General features: G+C 34.0%; 1 protein-coding gene across 1 annotated transcript; it reads left to right on the top strand.

The window, feature by feature from the left end:
- Positions 1 to 9690: 9690 nt before the first annotated feature.
- LOC106067265 (2-amino-3-carboxymuconate-6-semialdehyde decarboxylase-like) lies at positions 9691 to 21999 on the top strand. The gene is made up of 10 exons (XM_013226424.2): positions 9691 to 9930; positions 13996 to 14137; positions 14439 to 14488; positions 14778 to 14937; positions 15071 to 15147; positions 15917 to 16010; positions 16254 to 16349; positions 16436 to 16608; positions 19145 to 19243; positions 20219 to 21999. Exons 1-10 carry the CDS (start codon positions 9874 to 9876, stop codon positions 20330 to 20332), a joined length of 1062 nt encoding a protein of 353 aa, XP_013081878.1. The 5' UTR covers positions 9691 to 9873; the 3' UTR covers positions 20333 to 21999.
- Positions 22000 to 22782: the final 783 nt, after the last annotated feature.

Genomic DNA, 22782 nt, shown 5'->3' with positions numbered 1-22782 from the left:
TTTTTCGCTTCTCCCTTGGTGCACACCCATACATAAAGTGTAAAGAACAAAATATAACGGTTGTACCGTATACAGATCTAAATAGCATATACTTTCATATTTATTCACTAAAAAAAACTTTAGACGTTTATAAGTGTTTTGGTAATTTTGAAAATGTTTGTTGGTGTTATTTGAGAAATATACGAGAACGTGGGGTTAAAAAGTTTATCTTATGTTCACAAATGTTAGCTCCTCTTTCGTGATGATACATGAGCAAATTTAATTAACTCTCATTTTGTGTACACCAGGGTGAACCAAATATATATTCAAAGATGTTTTATATCGGCCTACTCGAAGGTGGAAGCAATCTCGTGTTTCTATTTCTACCAAGAAAACTGTGTAGTCCAATATTGGCCCCAAAAAGTCATTTGTTTGTGAAATGTTTGACCATGGTTTGACATATGTTTCGGGTGTTCCATCAAATTTGACGATAGCTACATCCTAGCCCAGACTTCCCAAATGACGATGGGGGAGAGCTGCGGTCACCGTTCGAACCCTGGACCCTAAAGACCACCGAACGACAGTCCAGACCTCACATCACACAACCATTCAACCATCTGTTTGCCAAAGATCTATTACCTTTCTACCTTGTTAATGCCCCTTGTCTTTATTCCATAGCTAGAAGCCTCAACATTTACACTTTTTTCTTGGAGCTTTGTCTCAGGTAGAGGTTTTGAATCTACATCGTATATGGGGAATCTCGAACTCAATCGGCGCCTTCGACATAGTCACGGAGGTCATGACTCAATTGTGTCTTGTGCTATTTCAATATTTGTGCTGTTAGCGTCAAGTCAAAATGTAAATAGATTTTGTAAACAGTGTTAAGTAAAAATGGTGTAGATCCTTAGATTTGCCTAAACTTTCTATTATATGAGCTAATTGAAATGTAAAGTTTCCCACTAATATGATCCTTTTTGACCTTTTTTGTTACATTTATTTAGCCTATAAGTGTCTTTCGATCCTTCGTTTTCTTTTATTAAAATTGGATATATTTTATTTTATTAATAGGCTTATTGCCTTTCTCTGAAAAATTCCAACTTGTCACATTTATCATTACAATTGTAAGTAGGCCTAAACTTCAGCAGTATTCTTAGACCCGAACAGCAGAATAAAGACTTTGCTAAAATCTTACCTAGTGTATTGTCATTTAACAATATACCTTGGTCTAAACGACAAACACACATATCTAGCTCTTTGTCTCATAGTGTGAAATGAAAGGACCTATGCAGGTTTTTGTTCCCAAGCAAGTTATAAGTAATTATCAATCCTACGGTCCCTGCCATCAATACCACATATCCATCATTACTTATTGTTATTTTCCACGGTTTCAATTTGTATTAACCAGCTATAACAATTAATTGATAGAAATCTTTCTTTGTTTATAAATACCGGATAAATGTGTTGATATATTGTTTCCGCGCGTGACACCTACTGTCACCACACATCTCTTAGTAGGTCAACGTAGACATTCATAATAGGCAGGGCAGAGTTCATCTTTGGTAGTAAACCGGTACGACCTGGACACTGGTTGCTGGTGCACTTTACCACACATAGAGACTAGGTTATTCTATCGAGTCCCTGACCAACTAAAGTGATAGGCAGTCAAACCAAGGGCGGATCTAAAACTAATGGGGTGGGGTATTTCGTGCGCGGTTCTATCTATCTATCTATCTATCTATCTATCTATCTATCTATCTATCTATCTGTCTGTCTGTCTGTCTGTCTGTCTATCATCTTATCTTGTAAATTACAGACGTTCATTAAAGAGATTATTACGTCCTACGAGTATCATATGTGTAAATCTAACTGTGCATTTTAATTAGAGATTTCAACTCTGCTAAAAGTTTTCCTGTCTGATTCAGGCAACGCTTTTCGTGCGGATTGTGGGCTGGACTGTTTTTCAGTCGTCTCGATTGTTCCGGGTTCGTACCCTGCCAGCTGCCTTCCACGTCCTTCTGCAGGGGTTTAGACTAGGAAGTAGGATCCCCCGTTGTCCAGCGGGAGATTTGGACTAGAAACTAGTAGAAAGTAGACTATCTTCAACTCTGAAGAAACATCCAAAGCATGTCAAGCATTTTACAAACAAACAAACATGCTCTAAAATATATGCCACTATGGAAGAAGAAGCACTTTTACGAAGTTGTCCTTGTATATTTTAAATATTTTAAATTAGAAATGTATCTTTGTTTTTTTGTGTCTTTCTTAGTATTATTTAAGGCTGAGGACCCCCCCTTTTCGAAATGAAGCGTGGTTTTGACCTATATACCTATATCTTCTTATCTTATATTATACAGACGTTAATTCAAAAAAGAAGATGATTACGTCCTACACTTACATAGTTTAGCCTGGTTTGGGGTTAAAGGCTAAATTCCTTGAAGACTCGCTTTTGCTTACAATTAGCTATCGGCTCAAAACTAGCCTGCCACAATTCTTGTGCATTGAAATACTTAAGTCCTTAATTCACTTAATTCTCTTTCGAAGTAACGTCTGTATTTAATAAAATAAGATAATAAGCCTAAAAGAATTCTTTGCTATCGACCTGTATACTATAATGACTCATTCAATTATAAGGATTTTTTTTTAAATATGTTTCCTCGATGTTTGAAACTAGACTATATGTTTCTTCGATGTTTGAAACTAGACTTGGCCTACTTATCAGCTTCCCTCTCCCTGCTTTCTCTAAACTCGTATACAGGCTCACGCATTTTTTTGTTCTGTCGTTCCCACATCCCTTACAACTCTGACTCGTCATATTCCCTATTCCAAGTCAACTGACAGTCTTTTTGTTATTGTTGAGTGAAACTGTCATTATCTTATCTTCTTATCTTATACAATACAGACGTTACTTCAAAATAGAAGATGATTGCGTTCTACGCGTAATGCATGCTAACCAACGACTTAAATTCTGCCAAGTCACTATGATTTTCCTTAGGCAACCCTTTCCATGCTCTTATAGCACTAGTAAGAAGGAGCATTTATACACATTTTTTCCTAGCATATGGAACGAGGAGTGTGTATTTATCTTTGTGTCTTTCTGAGTATTTTATTACATTTTTAAAATTAAATTATGGTTCAGCGTTCTATTCCTCACCTGTTGAAACGTAATATCAGTTACAAAGGGGGAGGGGAGTAGATGCAACACTTATTTCCCTTTTACAGAGGAATAAATGTCTACATTTGCATTTATGTTGTTTTTTTTTGGGTTGATTTCTTTTTTGTAGATTTTTTGTTGCGTTCTTTCGCCCTGTTTTTCTATTCCTATTCCATGACGATAAAAGTAATCTTATCTTTCTTTATAGAGTGACCTATGCAAATCAAAATACTGATTTGACGAAATATGGCCTAGCTAAATCTAGAAATCCGTTATTACCTGCAAGTTTAATATAAACGTCCGGACCAAAAACGTCCGATGCTAAACTTGCCTTAACTTGTAAAATAGGACATACCCTAAAAGACATAGTTTACATTGTGTAATATAGGCCTATGTGTAAAATGTTGCAACATTTAAAAATAGAAGTAAAGATATTCAATAAAGTTCACGTTCTATCTTCAAATTAGGATATTAGATATAAGGCTGCAAACATTCAGAAACTGTAGACCCAGCTGTAATAGCATAGGCCCTTTCTTGTTCATAGACACAAGGGTCCAATACTCGCTCTGGACTCGTTGTTTTGCTTTAGCCAAGAGCAAGTTTTTTTAAGGCAAGTTTTTAATAAGTTACAACCAATATCCACACAACGGACTAATTTAAAACAGTGGTGTGGAAAATGAGGTGGGTTGGATAGGGGAGGGGGGGGCGCTAATGTTAAGTTGTTTTCACTTCTGGTTCGTTCTTAGACCTAGAACTTTTTTAAAGGCAGAATCTAAATATATAAGTCATCGCTCTAGTTCCACGCTGTGTCCCCCAACGAAAGCATTAGAGTGACCCAGCAGTGGCGTAACTAAGGGGGGGGGGGAGGGGGGGGAGAAATTTAAAATCCCCCCGGGCCCCCACCTAGGGGGGGCCCCCAAATGGGTGTCCGAAATTTATTTGTAAATACATAAATTAATATATTTGATTGACAAATAGTGTCAACGGGTGTCTTTTTTTTCAACATTTATGGATTAAAAATTTATCACAAAGACTAAACCTAGATCTAGGTCTATCAGTACTTTGACTTTGTTGACATTTTAAAAATATTTTTTCCCACAGAGATCAAAGTTTTTTTTAAAGTTAGTTTTACATTTTAAACTTTGTTGCCACGAATAAAACTGCATGATATACAGCGAATTCCAGGTATCTTGTTACCTTTACTAATAATAGATCTAAATGGCGAGTATTTTATGGCTACACTAATTAACCTTGAAGCAAAATTTACAGAATCGAGTATAACAGATCCAAAAGTTATTCTTAATAATGCAAGAATAGTCCATTATTCGGGTTTGGCGTCTATAATTTCAGAATTAAACTTCACACTCGAGTTATTACCCCTCAATTCATCTTTCATCAATCCAATGGAAACTCTATTTTTATTTCCATCTAATCCTTTTACTTTCGCACAAAACACAAACAACAAACAATAACGTAATATCATATAATATTAGCACATCCTTCCTTTTGAAGTTATTATCACACCCTTCCTTTTAAAGTTCTTAAGAGTGATATCTACCATTTGGGGGCCCTATGCAAAACTGATCGCGCGGGGCCTAGTCTGGGTAGGGATGAGCATAATGTCAATATTATTTTTTTTGAATTAGAAAATAGGCCTACTTTCGTCTTTGCAATACATTTTTATCAAATGAAAGCTCGAAATGCCACTTTTTATTTATTGGCACCCCAAAATGTCAATTTCGTCTATTCTTCAGGAGATTTGAATAAATTAAAAAAAAGTTCAGGACTTTATCGTATATTTTGCCTTTTCATGAGATTTCCTGGAGGCCCTGGAAAATCAGGAGATCACGAAAACCCTGTTATTTTATATACGTTATAATGGTTTAATTTAATAATGTACACTTAGAATTAGCGCGTGTCCTATGAAAGCGCGGGGCCCACTGCGACCGCATAGGCTGCAGTGGCCTAAGGCCGGCCCTGTCTACTAGGAACTTTAACAATTCGTCCACTTCTTGTTGTCTTGACTGGCACAACAAGTTCTCTAGACGTTGGTCTATAACTGTCTGTTTCGTTTGTTCCAGCAGTTTGCAGTTCATTGTCTCCATCGGTATCATAGTACCCAGAGATGTCCTCATCGAAACTCTTATTCAAAAAGCGTTGATTTCTTCTGTATGTTTTTTCGTTTGTCTTTATGGTGTAAGATCTGGGTGCTGAATATTTTTTATGACAACTGCTTTCTGCCATGTTTGACCTAGACGAACTCTCCGACAGAATAATCTTTAGGTAGTCTTGCTTTTGCATTGTATTTCACTTTGCTTTTCATCTGTCGTTCGTTGAGTAATGTCTCTGCATTTTCAGCTACCGATGGTTTCAAAAGTTTGGGATCAGTTCGAATGATTCCCTGAGTCTTCTACTCGTCACCAGTTGTGATGGTAAATACGGCAGTCCACTTATCGGAGTATTTCTATACTCGAGCATAACGAGATATGGATCTTTCCCACTTTTGTATGCTCTGAATCCTTTTGCTTGCGCACAAAACATAAACAAGCAACAATGACGTAGTACCATATAATATTAGGACAGAATCTTCTTCATGCAGTGGGAAATTAAGAATTTTTTGCTTATCTTGAATTCTGGTCAAAGCTCTTGCTCCCAATTAATATAGTTCGGAAGAAACTACAAAAGTCTGGACTGCATATATGGAAAGCTGCTAAAGAAATTAGTACCCTTTCATGCTTTCTGCAAAATGATGAGAAACTGACAAAAACCCAATCCATCAAAAAAGCAAAAGAAGGTAGTGAATACTATGGATTCCCTGTAATCCCTGTGGGAAGCGTGGTCGAGAGGCTAAGTGCGCTTGAACTTGGCTTGTCTTGGCTACCTAGAAGGGGACTCGAGGTTCGACACCCGACTCGGGCAGAGTTGCGTTTACTGAGCTCCTAAAGGCAGAACGGAAAACCAACTTCTAGATTGGACCAAAGCGCTCTGAGCATGCTATAAGCATGAAAGTAACGCTATATAAAAGCTATAGAAGAAAGAAAAGACTTGATGGGAAGTTGAGTTTTAATGTAGGACTGTCAATAGAACTGCAATTCAAACGTGTTGCGACAGAAGTGCTGGACAGATTTCATATGGAGATGAAGGGCAGATTACAAAGGCTGGAAAGAAAATGGATACCTTTGGGTTTCTTCTTGAACCAAGATACCTGTTAGATGAAGACCCGCTTATGACAAACTGTGCTACTTTTCCTGTTTGTATGATGTCATTGATGCACGAGCACTTTTCATCAACAAACCAGTAATACAATCACCAATAGACATATTAAGGAAACAGGCTTCATATGGTAATTACGTGTGCTCAAACTTTGCAACCTCCTCCGAATACTGCTAACTCATGCCACTTCCATTACGTCTTGTGAGAGATCATTCTCAAAGCTCAAGTTCATCAAAAGCTATCTCAGGAGCACAATGACACAAGAAAGGCTTATCATGGCTTTAATGTCAGTGAAGTCACAAATACTAGAAAGTATCGATGTAGTTGATGTTATAGATGTCTTTGATGCACAGAATGCACGACGTGAAGCGATATCAATTGAGATTTGTCACTTGTGCATTATTTAACTAATAAACAAAGCTTTTATTCATTAAAAGAGTCTTGATTACTTTTTGTTAAGTTTACTGATATACTGAACCAATTTGATTTGGGGCTTATATATTTTTGCGTACATTATTCCATGTCATATGTCGAATGTCAAAATGCAAGGGGCCCCCAAAGAGGTCAATCCCCCCGGGCCCCCAAATCCCTAGTTACGCCCCTGTGACCCAGTGATTATTAGATAGAAGCTCAATGAAACCGAGATGCAAGTCTAGTTTCACTATTGTACAATCCACATTTAACTCTTTCTCTACTAATTAACGATACCAACGTTGGTTTGACCCCATTAAATTGAAATATTTTTTTTTAGAAAGTAAAACTTGTGTTATATAAAAAGATCATGCATTCTCCTATAAATACCTATATATCAAAAGTAACGTTGTAAAAAAATGAACAATTCTGTCAGAACGTGAAAAAATAATCACGCAGATAAAGAGTTAAAAGCATGCTGACAGTATCTACTTCTTTTACTATAGCACTGAAGACTTGGGATTTTTGTCAAATGTGCCATCAAGTTGCCCCCAGTGTTATAGATCTGCATAGTAACATAATTCCTAAAGTGATTTTCCTTCTCAATATTCAATGAAATATGACAGCCATTTTTTTCGGCTAGATTATTGACAAACAGAAGTTGTTTAAAACCTCCAGATCTCTTCAATAAAGTTGTTCCCCTCTTAATCTTGAGATCGTCAGTGAAACAAAAACATTTAAGGCAGGGCAGGTGGGTGCTACAAACCCGGGGCCTCCACAAAAGAGATTTTAAAAGCCACCCATAGTCTCACTTTCCACAAACTCAAACACATAGCCTACAATTTTATATAAATTATATCAATGCATATTAGGCCTAAATAATTGTAACTTTTTAATGTAGTAAATTAGATCAAATGTACAAGTTCGAATATTTCTTTCTTCTAAAATATGTATCAGTTTATTGATAAGTGTTAAAAGTGGATTTTTATTAAAGCTTTCAAAAAAAGTGTAGGGGGGGGGGGGCCTTCACAGAAATTCTGCCCCGGGGGCTCCATGTACTTAGATCCGGCCCTGAATGTATTATAATATAGATATCTACAGACTCTACTCAACCTTATCCGACCGGAGAGCCTTTTTAATTTCCGACACTCGTGTCGCGGGCCATATCAAAGAGAATATAAAAAGTGAAATATACAATAAACCAGCACATTTATAAGAAACACGCGACTCTAGTATTTACATCAATGGGAGGTTTATCCTAAAGCAACTTGTAAAGATCCCGCTGCAGTGACGTGGCTAGGGTAGTTCTTTATGATGCCCAGTGCGGCAGATCCTCATGATTCCCCCCCCCCCAAAAAAAACACCCAAAATAAAACAAAGAAAAGACGTGTTTTTTTTTTTCGGAACTAATGAGTATTCACGGTTAAAGGGTTGCTAATTAGCAAAAAAAAAAATCCATTTAAAAAGATTCTTCAAATAAATATTTTGTGCTTTCTTGTTCGAAAAACTATCAATAATTTTATCGCATATAGCCACAGTTACCGCACTTTGTCAGAAATATGCAAATAAAGACAATATTAGGAAATGAATCACCTAGCCGATTACTAAACCCAAGATTTCAAACATGTCCTTGTTTCAGATGTTTAACGTCTTCTGAAGAAACTTCGACAAACCGTTGAAGCATATATTTCACTCTAGACAATATTCGTTATTGTTAATTTTACCGAACAGTAGTTTGTCTTTGTTCAAGAATGTATAATGTGTTGTTTTTACTGAGAATGTATGTCCTTAGTTTGATGCCCCTTACCACTTGATGCCCCGTGCGGCCCGTACCACTCACCCATTGCTAGCTACGCCTCTGTCCCGCTGCATAGGTGAGACACCTAGTCGTAGCACTTAATCTAGAACTTTAGATGTTCACCTTGTTTCGCCCGATTCATCACTGAAAAGGTTTGTCCTCACAAATATGTGCTTGTAATTATTGTGATCATCATTAACGCTTGCTTTCGAAGATTTAGAAAAGTTTCGTCAAGCAACACGGAGTAGAAATCAATTTTCTAAATCACTTGAAATTAGTCAAGAAGGATATCTTATCTTTGCGAGTCAATCAGTTCCACTTGCAGCTCTGTCTGGGCATTTGCTACTTGGGCCGCAGATTGATTTTTGAAACGATTAACATTATTCAATCTCAACACGATCATCATTACATGGTCCAGACTGAGCACCCCACCACATAGATTTTGTTGGTGAATAATTTCATGAAACCACAGAGGCTCTGTTCCATTTGATTCGACAACTTTCTCACACGGAAGAGAAAGATCAACTGTGATGGTTAAAACTTCTTTGACAGGACTTCGCCAGTAGTGGTGTCACTTTTCTTATTCCAAAACTACTGTTTGTACCGCGAATAAATGGCAGGATTTTTAGCATTCTTCTTTTCATGACACATTTCTTCCATCTTTGCTAGCAAGCGCTTGTATATGCATTCGCCGTCGGAAATGTCTTCATGTTGATACTAACAAAGTGAGCTTACATCCGATCTTGTCTCCTTCTGGCAAATATTCTCGTAAATCCTCCACTCTAGATATTATTTAACAATCGCGTCTCAAACCAGAATGCCGCCTTATTTATTTATGGGTTTAATGTTTAATACTATTAACTTTTAAAAGATCCATTTTTCCTTATTTAAAAAAAAATATTTATTTTTTTATAAAGGTGAGTGTCCAAGCGTTTGGATGAATTTTTTTTTCAAACTTTTTTTTATTGCTTTGGCGGACCAAATGTGGCCCGCGGGTCGTATTTTGGGCATCACTGCTCTACTAGAGCGACTCTATTAATATCTGATTAACCGGAACACGAACCTAGAATTATGACACACCCCCAATTTTAATTGGATGTTAAAGAGGTGAAGGTTAAGAAAAATTAAATATGTTCCTGTGACATAAAAGAGCTACACCACAGTTGTTCTGTCAACAGCCTTGCACTGTGTAATACTGTATCAAGTGTATCAACACTGTCAACAGATCTAGATAAGATTTGCATGATTGATATTAGATATATCTAGATCTAGAAATCAAGACCTTCTTTGCAACAAAATCTTATAGCTCAAGATTATAGAAATGAAGATCGACTTACACACACATATTTTACCAGAAAATTGGCCTGATTTAAAAGAGGTATGATTTTAATTTTAATTTTAGTAGCCTATGACCGCCTATGTGACTATGTCACAGTATCTGAGTATGTGTATGTCTGAATCTGATTTACTAATTTACTAGATCAGTAGATTCTAGATCTCTAATTATTTTTTTTTTTTATTTTTAGATCTAGATCTACTTTACTAGTATTACTTAGATGACTTAGAATTTACTACGACTCGACTGTCACTATAAATGATGAAATTTAAATGTAGGCTAATCTTATTATCTCAGATCTGTCTATTAAATTTAAGTCTAAGACTAAGTCTAGTCTATAGAATAATAATAGAGTAGTTTATGCTATTCAAACACCAATAAGCCAAAAATTCAAAGTTTGACTTTGACAGCACATTACCCATTATGATATTATTGATTAATAATGGTCTGACATAGAAAAGAAAATGAAGTATCAATCTTCTTTAGTTTAAGCCAGTTTAAGGAGAATAAGGATGACTACTTATATTTGTACCCCTAACTAATACTAAGACTGCTTCATTGATCCTTACGGAAATTTGTTGTGATTACAAGGACTTTTTTCTCATATAAAGACAACACAACAGAAAAATACATATAAATACAACAGACAACATAAAGAGTTAATTCAGCGACTACACACAGGTATCTTGGTGCATTTCATGTTCCCTGATCAATGAGTGGTGGTGATAGAGTCTGACCGAGTGAGGTACGAAAGAGTTTTTGTACCGCTCCATTCTTGTTTTGATTGACAGCAGTCGCCCACTTCACAATGACCTGACATAGTTCTGATGGAGCGGGTGGCCGTTGTCTTCCATGATTTTTTCGATTTTTCTTAGGCACTTTTGTTCAAAAAGTTCCTTTAAATGTGGTAATGTTGTGAGTGTAATTTTTGATGCTTTTTTAATAATGTTTTCTAGACGTCGCAACAGTTTAGATGAGGCGACAAGTTATTCCGTATGTTAGCAGATTTTGTATAGTCACGCTGTAAAAAGTCTCAAGGATCTTCTTGTTTAGTTTAAAGCTATTGAGTTTGTATAGAAAAAAGAGTCGCTGGGCTGTTTTCTTTGTCAGAGTTCCAAGGTTATCTTCCTATGAAAGCTTGTTGTTGATGATAACGCCTAGATATTTATATGGGTTTACTTGTTCTATAGATGTAGTGTTTATTTGCAGTTCACATATAGTTTGTTTTTTCTTTCTAAAATCTAAAATAAGTTCTTTAGTTTTTGTGACATTCAGTTCTAGAAAGTTGTCAGTGCACCAGTTTGTAAACTCTACTATCGAGCTTCGATACTGAGTTTCGTCTCCTGAAATAAGACTGTCTATGGCAGTATCATCAGCGAATTTAATGAGTTTAACTGAGTCATAGATGCTTCTTATGTCATTAGTGTAAAGAATGTATAGTACAGGAGAAAGTACGCAACCTTGTGGAGCACCCGTACATAGTACTCGAGTTGACGATTTGGTGTTGTTGACTCTAACATACTGGGGCCGTTGGGTTAAAAAGTTTAGAACCCATGCTTGTACGTAAGGGCTTACATTTAAGTTACTGAGTTTGTTTATCATTAGATGTGGCTGTATGGTATTGAAAGCCGAGGAGAAATCTACGAAGAGGACTTGTGCATATGTTTTGGGTATATCGAGATGCTTATAAAGCTGGTCCAAAGAGGCCACATGTTTTCATTTAATTCAAACAAATTTTGTCACATTATTTGATTCCAAACAGTCTCTATATTTTGGCATCAATAAACTCAGATTTTAATTCTATATTGATATTAACTACATTTTTAGATCCCCAGGCATAGTCCCTGACATGAAATCATTACTGATTAAGATGTTTTCAGATTAAATACGTGTGTTGAATGTTGTTGTTTTTTTGTTTATTCATTTAATAAATTTCTAATACAGATGATCTTTTGTAGTATATTACAGGCTAGGATGGCCATTCTTGCCTAAATATCTGAATCCTCTATATTCTCTCAATATAAATCTAGATCTATCTAGTAGGTCTAGATCTAGGCATTTAACTTCATTCAATGTATCAAGCTCACTCCTAACATTGGCCCATTTATTCTCTATAAAAAAAAAACAACAAAAAACTAACAAATATAATATATATATATATATATATATATCTAATAAGATCATTAACATTGAAGTCCAAAACTGGCTGTTTGAAATAAATTTTGGTACGAAAATCATAATTTAATACAAACACCCTATTAAATTTTTTTTGTAAGGGATTAAACAACTTGGCTTATAAATCAAATAAATAAGCTCCAAAAACAGAATAAATGTTGCCGGGCTCATTAGCATAGACTTAGCCATCCAAAAAATTTAACCCTAGGAAGAGATAAAGTCATTCTGGTAACAGGAAAAAACAACAACCTGAGTGACTAATTTGAAATTCTTTTTTCTTACATAAAAATGCAGCTAAATGGAAGTATATTGGGTCAGAATCATTGGAAAATGGACACGCACATTATACAGCATACTAGTTTCATATTAAATATCAAAAACAGTGAGTTGTACGGGATCATGTAATGTCCGGAATAAATAAACTACTCTAGATAGATATATAGATCTAGATAAATTTATGACATCTCAAAAAAAGCAGGGTTCTTTGACATTTTGTAATTGGGCTCGGCATATGTTACTTCTCTCAAAATTACTGAAAACGAATCTAGATCTAACCAAATGTATTGCTTCATTCTTAGAGTGGCCGCTAGGCTTAGTGATGGCCTAGTCCATAGCAATGTTATGAGCATAGTCACTGTTTTTAATATATAGATCTAGATTTAAAAGCATTATGATAACCAATTCAAGAAAAAAAGTATATTACATTTTCATCCATAGCCGTCTGTCCCAAAAGTAAATAGATTGTGTCTGACTTTTTCTAACTGGTCAGTGTAAGGCTAGCCTAGAACTTAAGTAGGCTGTGTGTAGTCGGTCATGACAAGATGACCACGCTATAGTGTTTGTTGTATGTTGAGTGGTCAGGTGAGAAAATACACACTGACATAGTCAAGCATATAGATCTTTTTTTAACACTTTTTTCTTTGCTTACAAGATCTAGATCTAACTGCATAGACAAAAATCTATTTCTTTTATGAGAATTTAAAATTTACTGTATGGTTTTCCGTTATACAGTAAGTCAACAAAATTTTAAGAAAATGAAGGTGGACACTTTTCTGGAGATTTTAACCGAAGGGGGGAAAAATAAACATACATAAATACATTCTTTTTTTATTGTGTAACAATGTTAGTAACTAACATCTTTCATACATATATGGTGTTGAAATGTAAAATAGATACTATCATACCAGTTGGTACTGGTACTGAGATCTAGGTCTACATATTTACAATCATTTAGATCTAAAAGCATTATAATAACTAACTCTTGGGGGGAAAAGCACTTTCATCCACACTCCTTACTGCCGAAAAGTAAATAGGCTGTAATGTTAACAACCTACTCACATAGACATAGTGAAAGCCAGTAAAAATATGACCATTTTGGATGGATAGAAAAATTACATCACAAAAAAACATCAATTACTAAGTTATTATCGAAATTAAAAAGAAAAGAATAATATATTATTTTAAACATATACTTAAACTATCTATTGATTATTATAAATTTGTTGCTTAGATTATTGCTTTAACTACTTTAAGTGCTTATTTGTATAGAATCTAGATATAATTAATATTGGTGCATACAATGATGATTCAACAAGCCCTAATTACAGCTAGATATACTCATACTAGAGAAATAGAGATCTTGGTCTAGATCCCGTTAATTTTAAACTTAAAGAAGAAGACTTTGATCATTGTATAACCATTTAAGTTGTTTTATAAAATTATAAGTAGTGGCACCAATGAACATATTTATTATAGATGTAAATGACTAAAATTATCAATATAAACATTTTGTTGAGACACATAAAGATCATTTTATTGAGCTCATACTTCATGACCACCAGCCACCTACAATGATACACCTAATTTTATTATAGATCTAATAAATCACTCTCTCTGTATTATTATCTATCTATATGATCATTTTATTTCAAGAGATACGGATATGGAGGCTGGATTCAGCTGCACCATCATTGTGCAGGAAGAGCCAAAATGATAAAGGATGGGAAATTATTTCGTGAAATTGAAGAAAATTGCTGGTCGCCAGAAGCTCGTCTGAAAGAAATGGATGCTACAGGTATGATGTTGGAAAAACAGTGTCTAAGGGCAACCATTTCTGAGCCAATGACTTCTTTGGGGAAGAAATTGCTGCTTTGGAATTCTACAAGATATATTAAATATTTCAAGAATATACAAATGCTTAGCATAGTAGATAACTCATACTACATGCACTTAGTCTTTGATGTTATAATGTAAAAAAGGGCACCGATTATTATTTTTTTTATAGATCTTAGATTTTAGCTGTAAAGTCTAGATATGTCTCCTTTATATTTTTAATGCTCTCATTTTCAAGTCTGTTTATTAATTTTTTTCAATAGGAGTAGATATTCAAGTATTGTCAACTGTGCCTGTCATGTTTGGATACTGGGTAAACCTAAATCTCATCATTTGCTTAATTAAATGTGTTTGTCTAGTACCATACTATTTTATTTTATTTTAAGCAAGTGCTATGAATGTTTAAGCATTGTTGATATTTATCTTTTTATTTTACTCACAATAAGTATATACATTTAAGTAGCTAAAGATGTGCAGTTTTCCCCATGAGGCAATAATTTCAATTCTAAAAAGGAATACATCTGAAATCTATTATGTTTTTTTACACACTAAAAAAAATAGGAGGGTATATTTTTTAAAAGAGGTTTTTTTTTTAATTGAAGGCAGAACCCAAAGATACACTTGACTTATGTGAAATGTTAAACAACCATTTGGCCGGTGTTGTTCGTGCTTGTCCGTCACGTTTTATTGGCTTAGGATCAATACCAATGCAGGCTCCAGATTTAGCTGTTAAAGAGCTGATACGATGCAAACAAGAGTTAGGTAAATATTTTGTTTTAGAGAAAGATTATTAGATTAACCACTGTACACTGAAGTTTATCTTTTTTATCTTTGTTTTTTATTGCATATAAATAAATAATTTTTTTTGACAGTTTTTATTTTTCCTAATTGATAGGATTTCCTGGTATTCAGATTGGTTCTCATATAAATGATTGGAACTTGGATGCTCCAGAACTACAGCAAATATTTGCAGTAAGTCTCTTCATATGCCACATTTAAGTAAATCTGATGTTTGACATATTTTTATGGTAAGATTTAATTGTAATGTTAAAATGATAAAGATTAGGTTATCCATTGGATGTGACCCTAGCTTATATACTTTGTAAACCATAGCATGGCAGTCTCTGATTAAATCAAACAAAATGTTTCCTTGATGTTATTTTGTAAATTGTATAATTATGTAGCATGTCTTTCATGCTATAGCCTGCTGAGTATTCTGGTCAATTCTCTTGCCATTCCGTGCTCAGCAGACAAAACTCAGCTCAATTCAAATTTCAATTAACACTTTCTTGTCTTTGTCTACATAAAGACTCAAACTCAAGCCCGCTTGTTAGACACACAAATGCCCCTCAACCACACATCTCAATGACTCTTACTCTGTTTTAGTTCTGTTAACAGTTATAGTCTAAGGAATACACATCTGTTTTAGCTTAGAGTACATTTTTTTTTGTAGTCTAGGGAATACACAGTTTTAGCCTAGAGTACTTGTTTTTGTAGTTTAGGGAATACACATCTGTTTTAGCTTAGAGTACATTTTTTTTTTGTAGTCTAGGGAATACACAGTTTTAGCCTAGAGTACTTGTTTTTGTAGTTTAGGGAATACACATCTGTTTTAGCCTAGAGTACTTGTTGTTGTAGTCTAGGGAATACACATCTGTTTTAGCCTAGAGTACTTGTTCTGTTGTAGTCAAGGGAATACACAGTGTTTTACTTACACTCCACTATATTTTTGTGTCAACAGGCAGCTGAAGAGCATGATTGTGCAATATTTGTTCATCCCTGGGACATGGAGCAAGGAGGAAGAATGCAAAAGTATTGGCTGCCTTGGCTTGTTGGTAGGTATGACTTTCACTGAAATGAAAGAGTTTTGTCTTCCTTAGAGTTGAATGAGTGCTTCTTATAGTGAGTTTTACAAGACAGCTTGTACTGAAAAACTGTGGATAAATCTGTGTATAAATCTATTATTTGTTAGACTTATAACTCTCAGCCTGCATGTATTGTTTAAGATTTTACTTATGCATTGATAACTTTCATTTAACTTTAAATTATATATTAATTATCATTGATACATATTTTAGGTATGCCATCAGAGACAACCATAGCCATATGCTCTATGATATTTGGAGGCGTTCTTGAAAGATTTCCAAGACTCAAAGTGTGTTTTGCACATGGAGGTTAATAATATTTATAATAATATTTAATTCATGTCTGACATTTTATTTTTTATAAGACTTTTATTTATTTCCTTGTCTTTTAATAGGTGGAGCCTTTCCATTTACAATAGGAAGAATTGAGCATGGTTTCAACTGTAGGCCAGATCTTTGTGCTGTAGACAATAATGTCAATCCAAGAAAATATCTTGGTCAGATCTATACAGACTCATTAGTCCATGATGAAGATGCTCTAAAGTTGTTAGTGAAGGTTATAGGCAAAGTAAGTATTGTTGATGTTACATCAGTATCAAGGAATGAAAAGCCACATTGCGGTGATACATGTTTAAGTTTTGGAAGTTAAATTAAATACTTATGTTCTTCCTTGGATGTTGAGACAAGTGACTTGACCCTGACCTGTTAGTGCATGTTTTTGTCAAAGTCAGGTGCATGACCACAACAGTACTAATCACTAGTCTGCATTGTATTTTCTGTGGTGCTTTTTTCTAATTCTGCAATGTCTTTTTTGAGGTTATCTTAACTGGATAGCTACTAGCAAGCATTGGTCTTTTTTGAGGTTATCTTCACTGGATAGCTACTAGCAAGCATTGGTCTTTTTTGAGGTTATCTTCACTGGATAGCTACTAGCAAGCATTGGTCTTTTTTGAGGTTATCTTAACTGGATAGCTACTAGCAAGCATTGGTCTTTTTTGAGGTTATCTTAACTGGATAGCTACTAGCAAGCATTGGTCTTTTTTGAGGTTATCTTAACTGGATAGCTACTAGCAAGCATGTCTTTTTTGAGGTTATCTTAACTGGATAGCTACTAGCAAGCATTGGTCTTTTTTGAGGTTATCTTAACTGGATAGCTACTAGCAAGCATGTCTTTTTTGAGGTTATCTTAACTGGATAGCTACTAGCAAGCATTGGTCTTTTTTGAGGTTATCTTAACTGGATAGCTACTAGCAAGCATGTCTTTTTTGAGGTTATCTTCACTGGATAGCTACTAGCAAGCATTGGTCTTTTTTGAGGTTATCTTAACTGGATAGCTACTAGCAAGCATTGGTCTTTTTTGAGGTTATCTTAACTGGATAGCTACTAGCAAGCATTGGTCTTTTTTGAGGTTATCTTAACTGGATAGCTACTAGCAAGCATTGGTCTTTTTTGAGGTTATCTTAACTGGATAGCTACTAGCAAGCATGTCTTTTTTGAGGTTATCTTCACTGGATAGCTACTAGCAAGCATTGGTCTTTTTTGAGGTTATCTTAACTGGATAGCTACTAGCAAGCATTGGTCTTTTTTGAGGTTATCTTAACTGGATAGCTACTAGCAAGCATGTCTTTTTTGAGGTTATCTTAACTGGATAGCTACTAGCAAGCATGTCTTTTTTGAGGTTATCTTAACTGGATAGCTACTAGCAAGCATGTCTTTTTTCTCTAGTTTTATTGACACAGACCTTTTTTTTTTCATTCATAACACACACAAAAAGTTGTTCAGCAAAAGTTGCAAAGAATCAATATTTTTATTGGATATTACATTTTCATTTTTAATGGTTTTCTTCTTATCTTGGAGTGATGCTTCTGGCTCCTAGCTTTCTCTTGCCCAAGATTTTCGTTTCATTTCCTTTGATTTTTTTTCTCTGTGTGTGCTGGTATCCACTGAAGTTTCCTTGTTTTGTTATTATTGAGATTGTGCTATCCTAAAAAGCTTCTGAGTTCTTAAGGGTTTAAATGACATTTTTGGTATTGCTCTAATAGACTATATGCCTATTTGGTGAATAAGGTTAATTTAGTAGAATATAATGTATAAATGTTTATAGCATTACTCACGGACTATGCCTGTTGATTTGTCCCAGGATTTATATTTTTATTTTGGCCATTTTCAGTAAATGGGCCACATATTAACCTTCCCCCTAAAATACTTTTTTTTATTGCCGTGAATTATTGTATCTGTTACAATGAAATAAAACAGCTCACTTTTTCCATATCTCTCTCTGGACCCCTCCCTGCCCTCTTTTTTTTTTCACCATGCATACTCTGAATTCTAGTATCATGTCTGACCTCAGCCCTCCCACCCAAAAAAACAACAACTTTGTCTTGCATCTCTGACTTCAATATTGAAATATTTAATATGCTCTATGTTGCTTTTTGACCAGAAACACACACACAAGCCTCTCTAGCTTTCACTATTTTCTGCTCATTTTTATTACAGTAACAACTCTTAACTTTTCTTAGCAACCTCCAAGTGAGCACTTAACACACACTTTCAGCCATTGAATTCTAGATATAGCACCTTTGGTTAGTTTTACATATATTTTTTTTTTACGTTCTTTAATTAAAAGGCAAGCAGTGTATGGCTTCCATGGTAAACATCCACTGCAAACATTTCTTTAGACCATCAGTTTCAAGCCTAGGAAAAAAATAAAGAATTTCTGGAGGTCCCAATTCCCCACACTACATTTGTTTGGCATTGTGTCCTCTAAAAAAAAGGAAATATCAATTTGTTTTCATTAATTGTAATAATTTATTTGATCACTTTTGAATGTAGAGAGAAGACAATGCCTCAACATTATAGTATTTTTTTTCTTCATGCACACACACTATCATTATCATTCCTTGCTTGCTCTAAAAAAAAAGAAATAGTCTCTAGATCTATATTTTTTTTATTAGGGTAGGTTTTGTTCTTTACTGAAAAGAAGTGGAAATGAAATTATAATATGACGTAAGGCAAATTAAAAATAAGTTGATTTGTAGAAAAAGAAAGAAAATATTGTTAATAAATTTTTTGTTTGTTTGTATTGGTTTGTATTTTCTTTGAAGGATCATATCATTCTTGGCAGTGATTACCCCTTTCCTCTTGGAGAACAACATCCTGGAAAACTGATTGAATCAGTTGAAGACTTTTGCCCTGAGTTAAAGGTAATATTATTAGATTATGCTCGTCCCTGACTTTTACTTTTTTTTTTCTTCTATATTACATCTTTTTGAATTAGTCCCCTTTATACTTTGTGTAGAGAATTAGGTCATCGCTTTAAAGTTTGAAGACTAACAATAGATAGCTATGAAATCTTCTTATCATAAGCCCTTAGCTGGCACAGTGGTAAGTGTATTGGCCTGAGGAGGATTGAGCCCTCGAGTTTGAATTCAAGTTTTAAAACTATATTTTATAAAAGATACATTTAAAAAGCTATCACTGTAACCTAAACCCAGATACCCTTCTTCTTCCTCCCTCCTCTCCTGTTCGTCTAATTCATGGAACTGCAGTCTTGAGTTTCACCACACAGACGTAAGGTCGTCTATGTTGTAGCTGATGAGTTCTTGAAGATGTTTCTAATGATGAAGATATATTAGCTTTGATGCTACAGTGATGTTACACACACCACTAGGTTTCAGGATGATTAATGTTGATTCCAAGGATGTTGTTGAAGTAACCAGTATGTGTTCTCAAAAGAACATTGCTGTCATACAAATTCATCAAATACAGCATACAAAGATCTAGGTCTAGTACAGTTCGTTTGTTCCAATAATCAATGATGATTTAACAAAGAAGGTTCTCATGTTTCAATTGAAGTAGGACACAAGTGTGTTACACAGGACAGATTGACCTTTATACGCTTCAGTACAAGATATCAAATCTGGACCACATATGTTAAACTAAATACAGATATCCACTAGCAATGTATGTCCTTACCCTGCAAGGACTTATCAACAACTTCCCAAAATACTTAGCATTTTCACTATGAGTTCCTAACAACATATGACCCCCACCCCCTCCTTTCCCAACTGGTCCAGACAATCTCTCTTTTTTATTTTATAAATGAACAAAAATCTCAACACCTAAGATTTAAAAAAAGACTTCCATTGTCCTTTCATTATTTGTTCTTTTTTTGACAGTATCAGCTGTTAGCTGGGAATGCCATGGAGTTTCTGGGATTGAACCCTGAGGAGTTTAAATCAAACTCTGCATCAGCCAGTCACTTTAGTAACATCAATTTAAAATTGTCTTAAAGTATTGACTTATTGTTTTATGTTGCAATAAAATAAAAACTCTTATGTTAATGTATACAACTTTATAGATACCAGTGCCCTAAATGAAAATCTCGTTTTCTGTCTATTTTATATATAGTCAGTGAACATGTAAATACATTTATATGTGTATATAATAAATGTACAGGTTTATATATATTTAGATATTGTGTGTATTTTGCTTTCAACAAGTTTCTCAATGCTAAGTGTAAATGTATGTCAACATTTCATCATTTTGATGTGTACTTATGTATATAAAAAAGATTGGTGTTTGCAGTTATAAAATGACTTGTAGAAGGCTGTCCTTTCAAAAATACTATATTCATACTTTTTTATGTGTGTGTCAGAAGATAAGAATCAGCTTATATAAATTCACAAACAAATTTTATGAGTACCGGGTAACTAATTACATATATTTACATTGTAATGTAACAATTTTTGAGTTTTGTCTTTTATCCCAGTTATATTATTTCAAAATATTAAGAAGTTTTTCGCTGTCGTAATGTATCCAAGCAATCTAACTATATTTAATAATCTTTCTTGAAAAAAAAAGTATTTAAATTGGATATGACTTTGTGTTTTTCACTTTTTTTTTTCCCAATATTGTTGTTTACATATTTCAAACTATTTTTGTATGTATATACTTATACTTTTGATTCTAAGTCAAACGAAAAGTGTTTTTTTTTTCTTTTTTTCATTTGATTTGTTTATCATATTTTTTTGTAATATCATTCTTTAAAGTCCTTCAGTTCAATCTTCTGAATAGTTTGTTTAGATTCCTAATAATCAGAATTTCCCCATTTAGTGTCTGGTCAATTATTCTAATATTTCTTTAATATGTCTAATGCGTTCTTTAAGAATGCATCAGTTTGTATAAATAAATGTAAGAATGAAGTCAGTCCTAGCACTAAATGATGTGATACCAAAAAAAAGATATTGCATGGAATTAAATGGCAGCTAGGTTGCAAATGTAAACAGTTTTCATAGATTACACATCAACTTTTTGTTGTAGGAAGCATATATAAGAACAAGTAATAATGATAGTTTTTTGTTAATGCACCTACACACTGCTATATTATATAGTGCTGAAATATAACATGAAAAAAATATTTTTAGTTACTTTTAATTATTGAATTCAATCTCTTTTTTATTAAATTTTTATTGTGATTTCTGATTATATATTATTGTAATTGCTTTTTAACTATGCATAGTCAAGGTCTCTAAACAGTATCTAATCAGTGGCCAGTTCAAAATAGTGTAAAATAATGAGATTAGTAAATAGCCAGTAGAATCACAGTACATCCACTGAATTTTTTTTCTGTTATTGGTATTTGCCAGTTTTTATGTTTTATATTAAAATTTTCAAGATCTGTAGTCTAAGATTGCTTGATCCAGTCTATGAAAGACATTTACACGTAGATCTATTTACTAGTAATAAAGGAACAAATAGTTTGTACTAGTATTTTAAAATTTATATTTACCGTTACACTTGCAGTGATTTTAAAACTATGGTCTTTCACTTATATTTATCTTTTATGACATTTTTTTTTTTCTGTTCATCATAATCATTCCATAGAAGTATTACTCTTTTTAATATTTTTAGTTTGATTTCGAAGTCATCTACATGGAATAAAATGTTATCCACTCCATTATTGGTTGCTTTTTTTTTTTTTTGTTATCTTTAAACAGTTAACTACTAATCTTAAATGGGCTTTGAATTGACAGGACTAGCAATGGACCAAAGTGCACCTTGTGATGCAATGTTTTAATTGCTGAATTGTTACTGAGGGCAGCGTTCTCTCAGGTTTAAAAGAATTTAACATTTTCAATAACACAAATTTCCATTTTTGAACACAACCTTTTATACAATAAATTCCAGTACCAGGCTATACATCAATTGATAACACTTAATAGTTTTGTATTTTAAATAATCAATGGATGGTCTCCTTTGAGATTAATCCATAGGCAGAATTTATCATAACATAAAAACAATTAGTCCTATTTAAAAAGGAAAACATTTTTTTTCCCAAACAAATGTGGGACCAACATGGTTTATTACTAACCCAGTAATCCTTAATTTTCAACACTTTGTTTTCACACTTTTTTTTTTTAGTGTTTTTTTGCTATCCACGTCTGTCATCAGCAGATTTTCTTTTGGCTTCAAATGTGTATCCATCAGCCTTTGTAAGAAACCTTCAGCTGTCTCATCTTAAGCTGGTCTTTAAGGTGTTTCCAAGAGCACCTCTGATATGCCGACCACCTATCATCTCACCAAAAAGGTTGGCTTTGGAATACTGTTGTCCCCTAGATACAGCAATCTTCTCTTTGTTTACATAGTGATGGTTAAAGATATAGTGTACATTCTGGAAGCCATAAAATTCAGCAAAAGAAGAAGAGAAATCAACAAAATAATCAATGTAAATAATGTTATA

The sequence above is a fragment of the Biomphalaria glabrata genome, chromosome 1 (assembly GCF_947242115.1).
Source record: "Biomphalaria glabrata chromosome 1, xgBioGlab47.1, whole genome shotgun sequence".
Lineage (NCBI taxonomy): Eukaryota > Metazoa > Mollusca > Gastropoda > Planorbidae > Biomphalaria > Biomphalaria glabrata.
The sequence above is the reverse complement of the archived record's forward strand: the minus strand, read 5'-3'. Positions and strand labels throughout refer to the sequence as shown.

What these genes read in the sequence shown, in the direction of transcription:
- LOC106067265 (XM_013226424.2), top strand. Translation starts at nt 9,874, where the DNA reads ATGAAGATCGACTTACACACACATATTTTACCAGAAAATTGGCCTGAT. An exon ending in CTGTCATGTTTGGATACTGG is followed by an intron (nt 14,489 to 14,777) that starts GTAAACCTAAAT and finishes TTTTAATTGAAG; the next exon opens with GCAGAACCCAAAGATACACT. An exon ending in TAGTGAAGGTTATAGGCAAA is followed by an intron (nt 16,609 to 19,144) that starts GTAAGTATTGTT and finishes TTTTCTTTGAAG; the next exon opens with GATCATATCATTCTTGGCAG.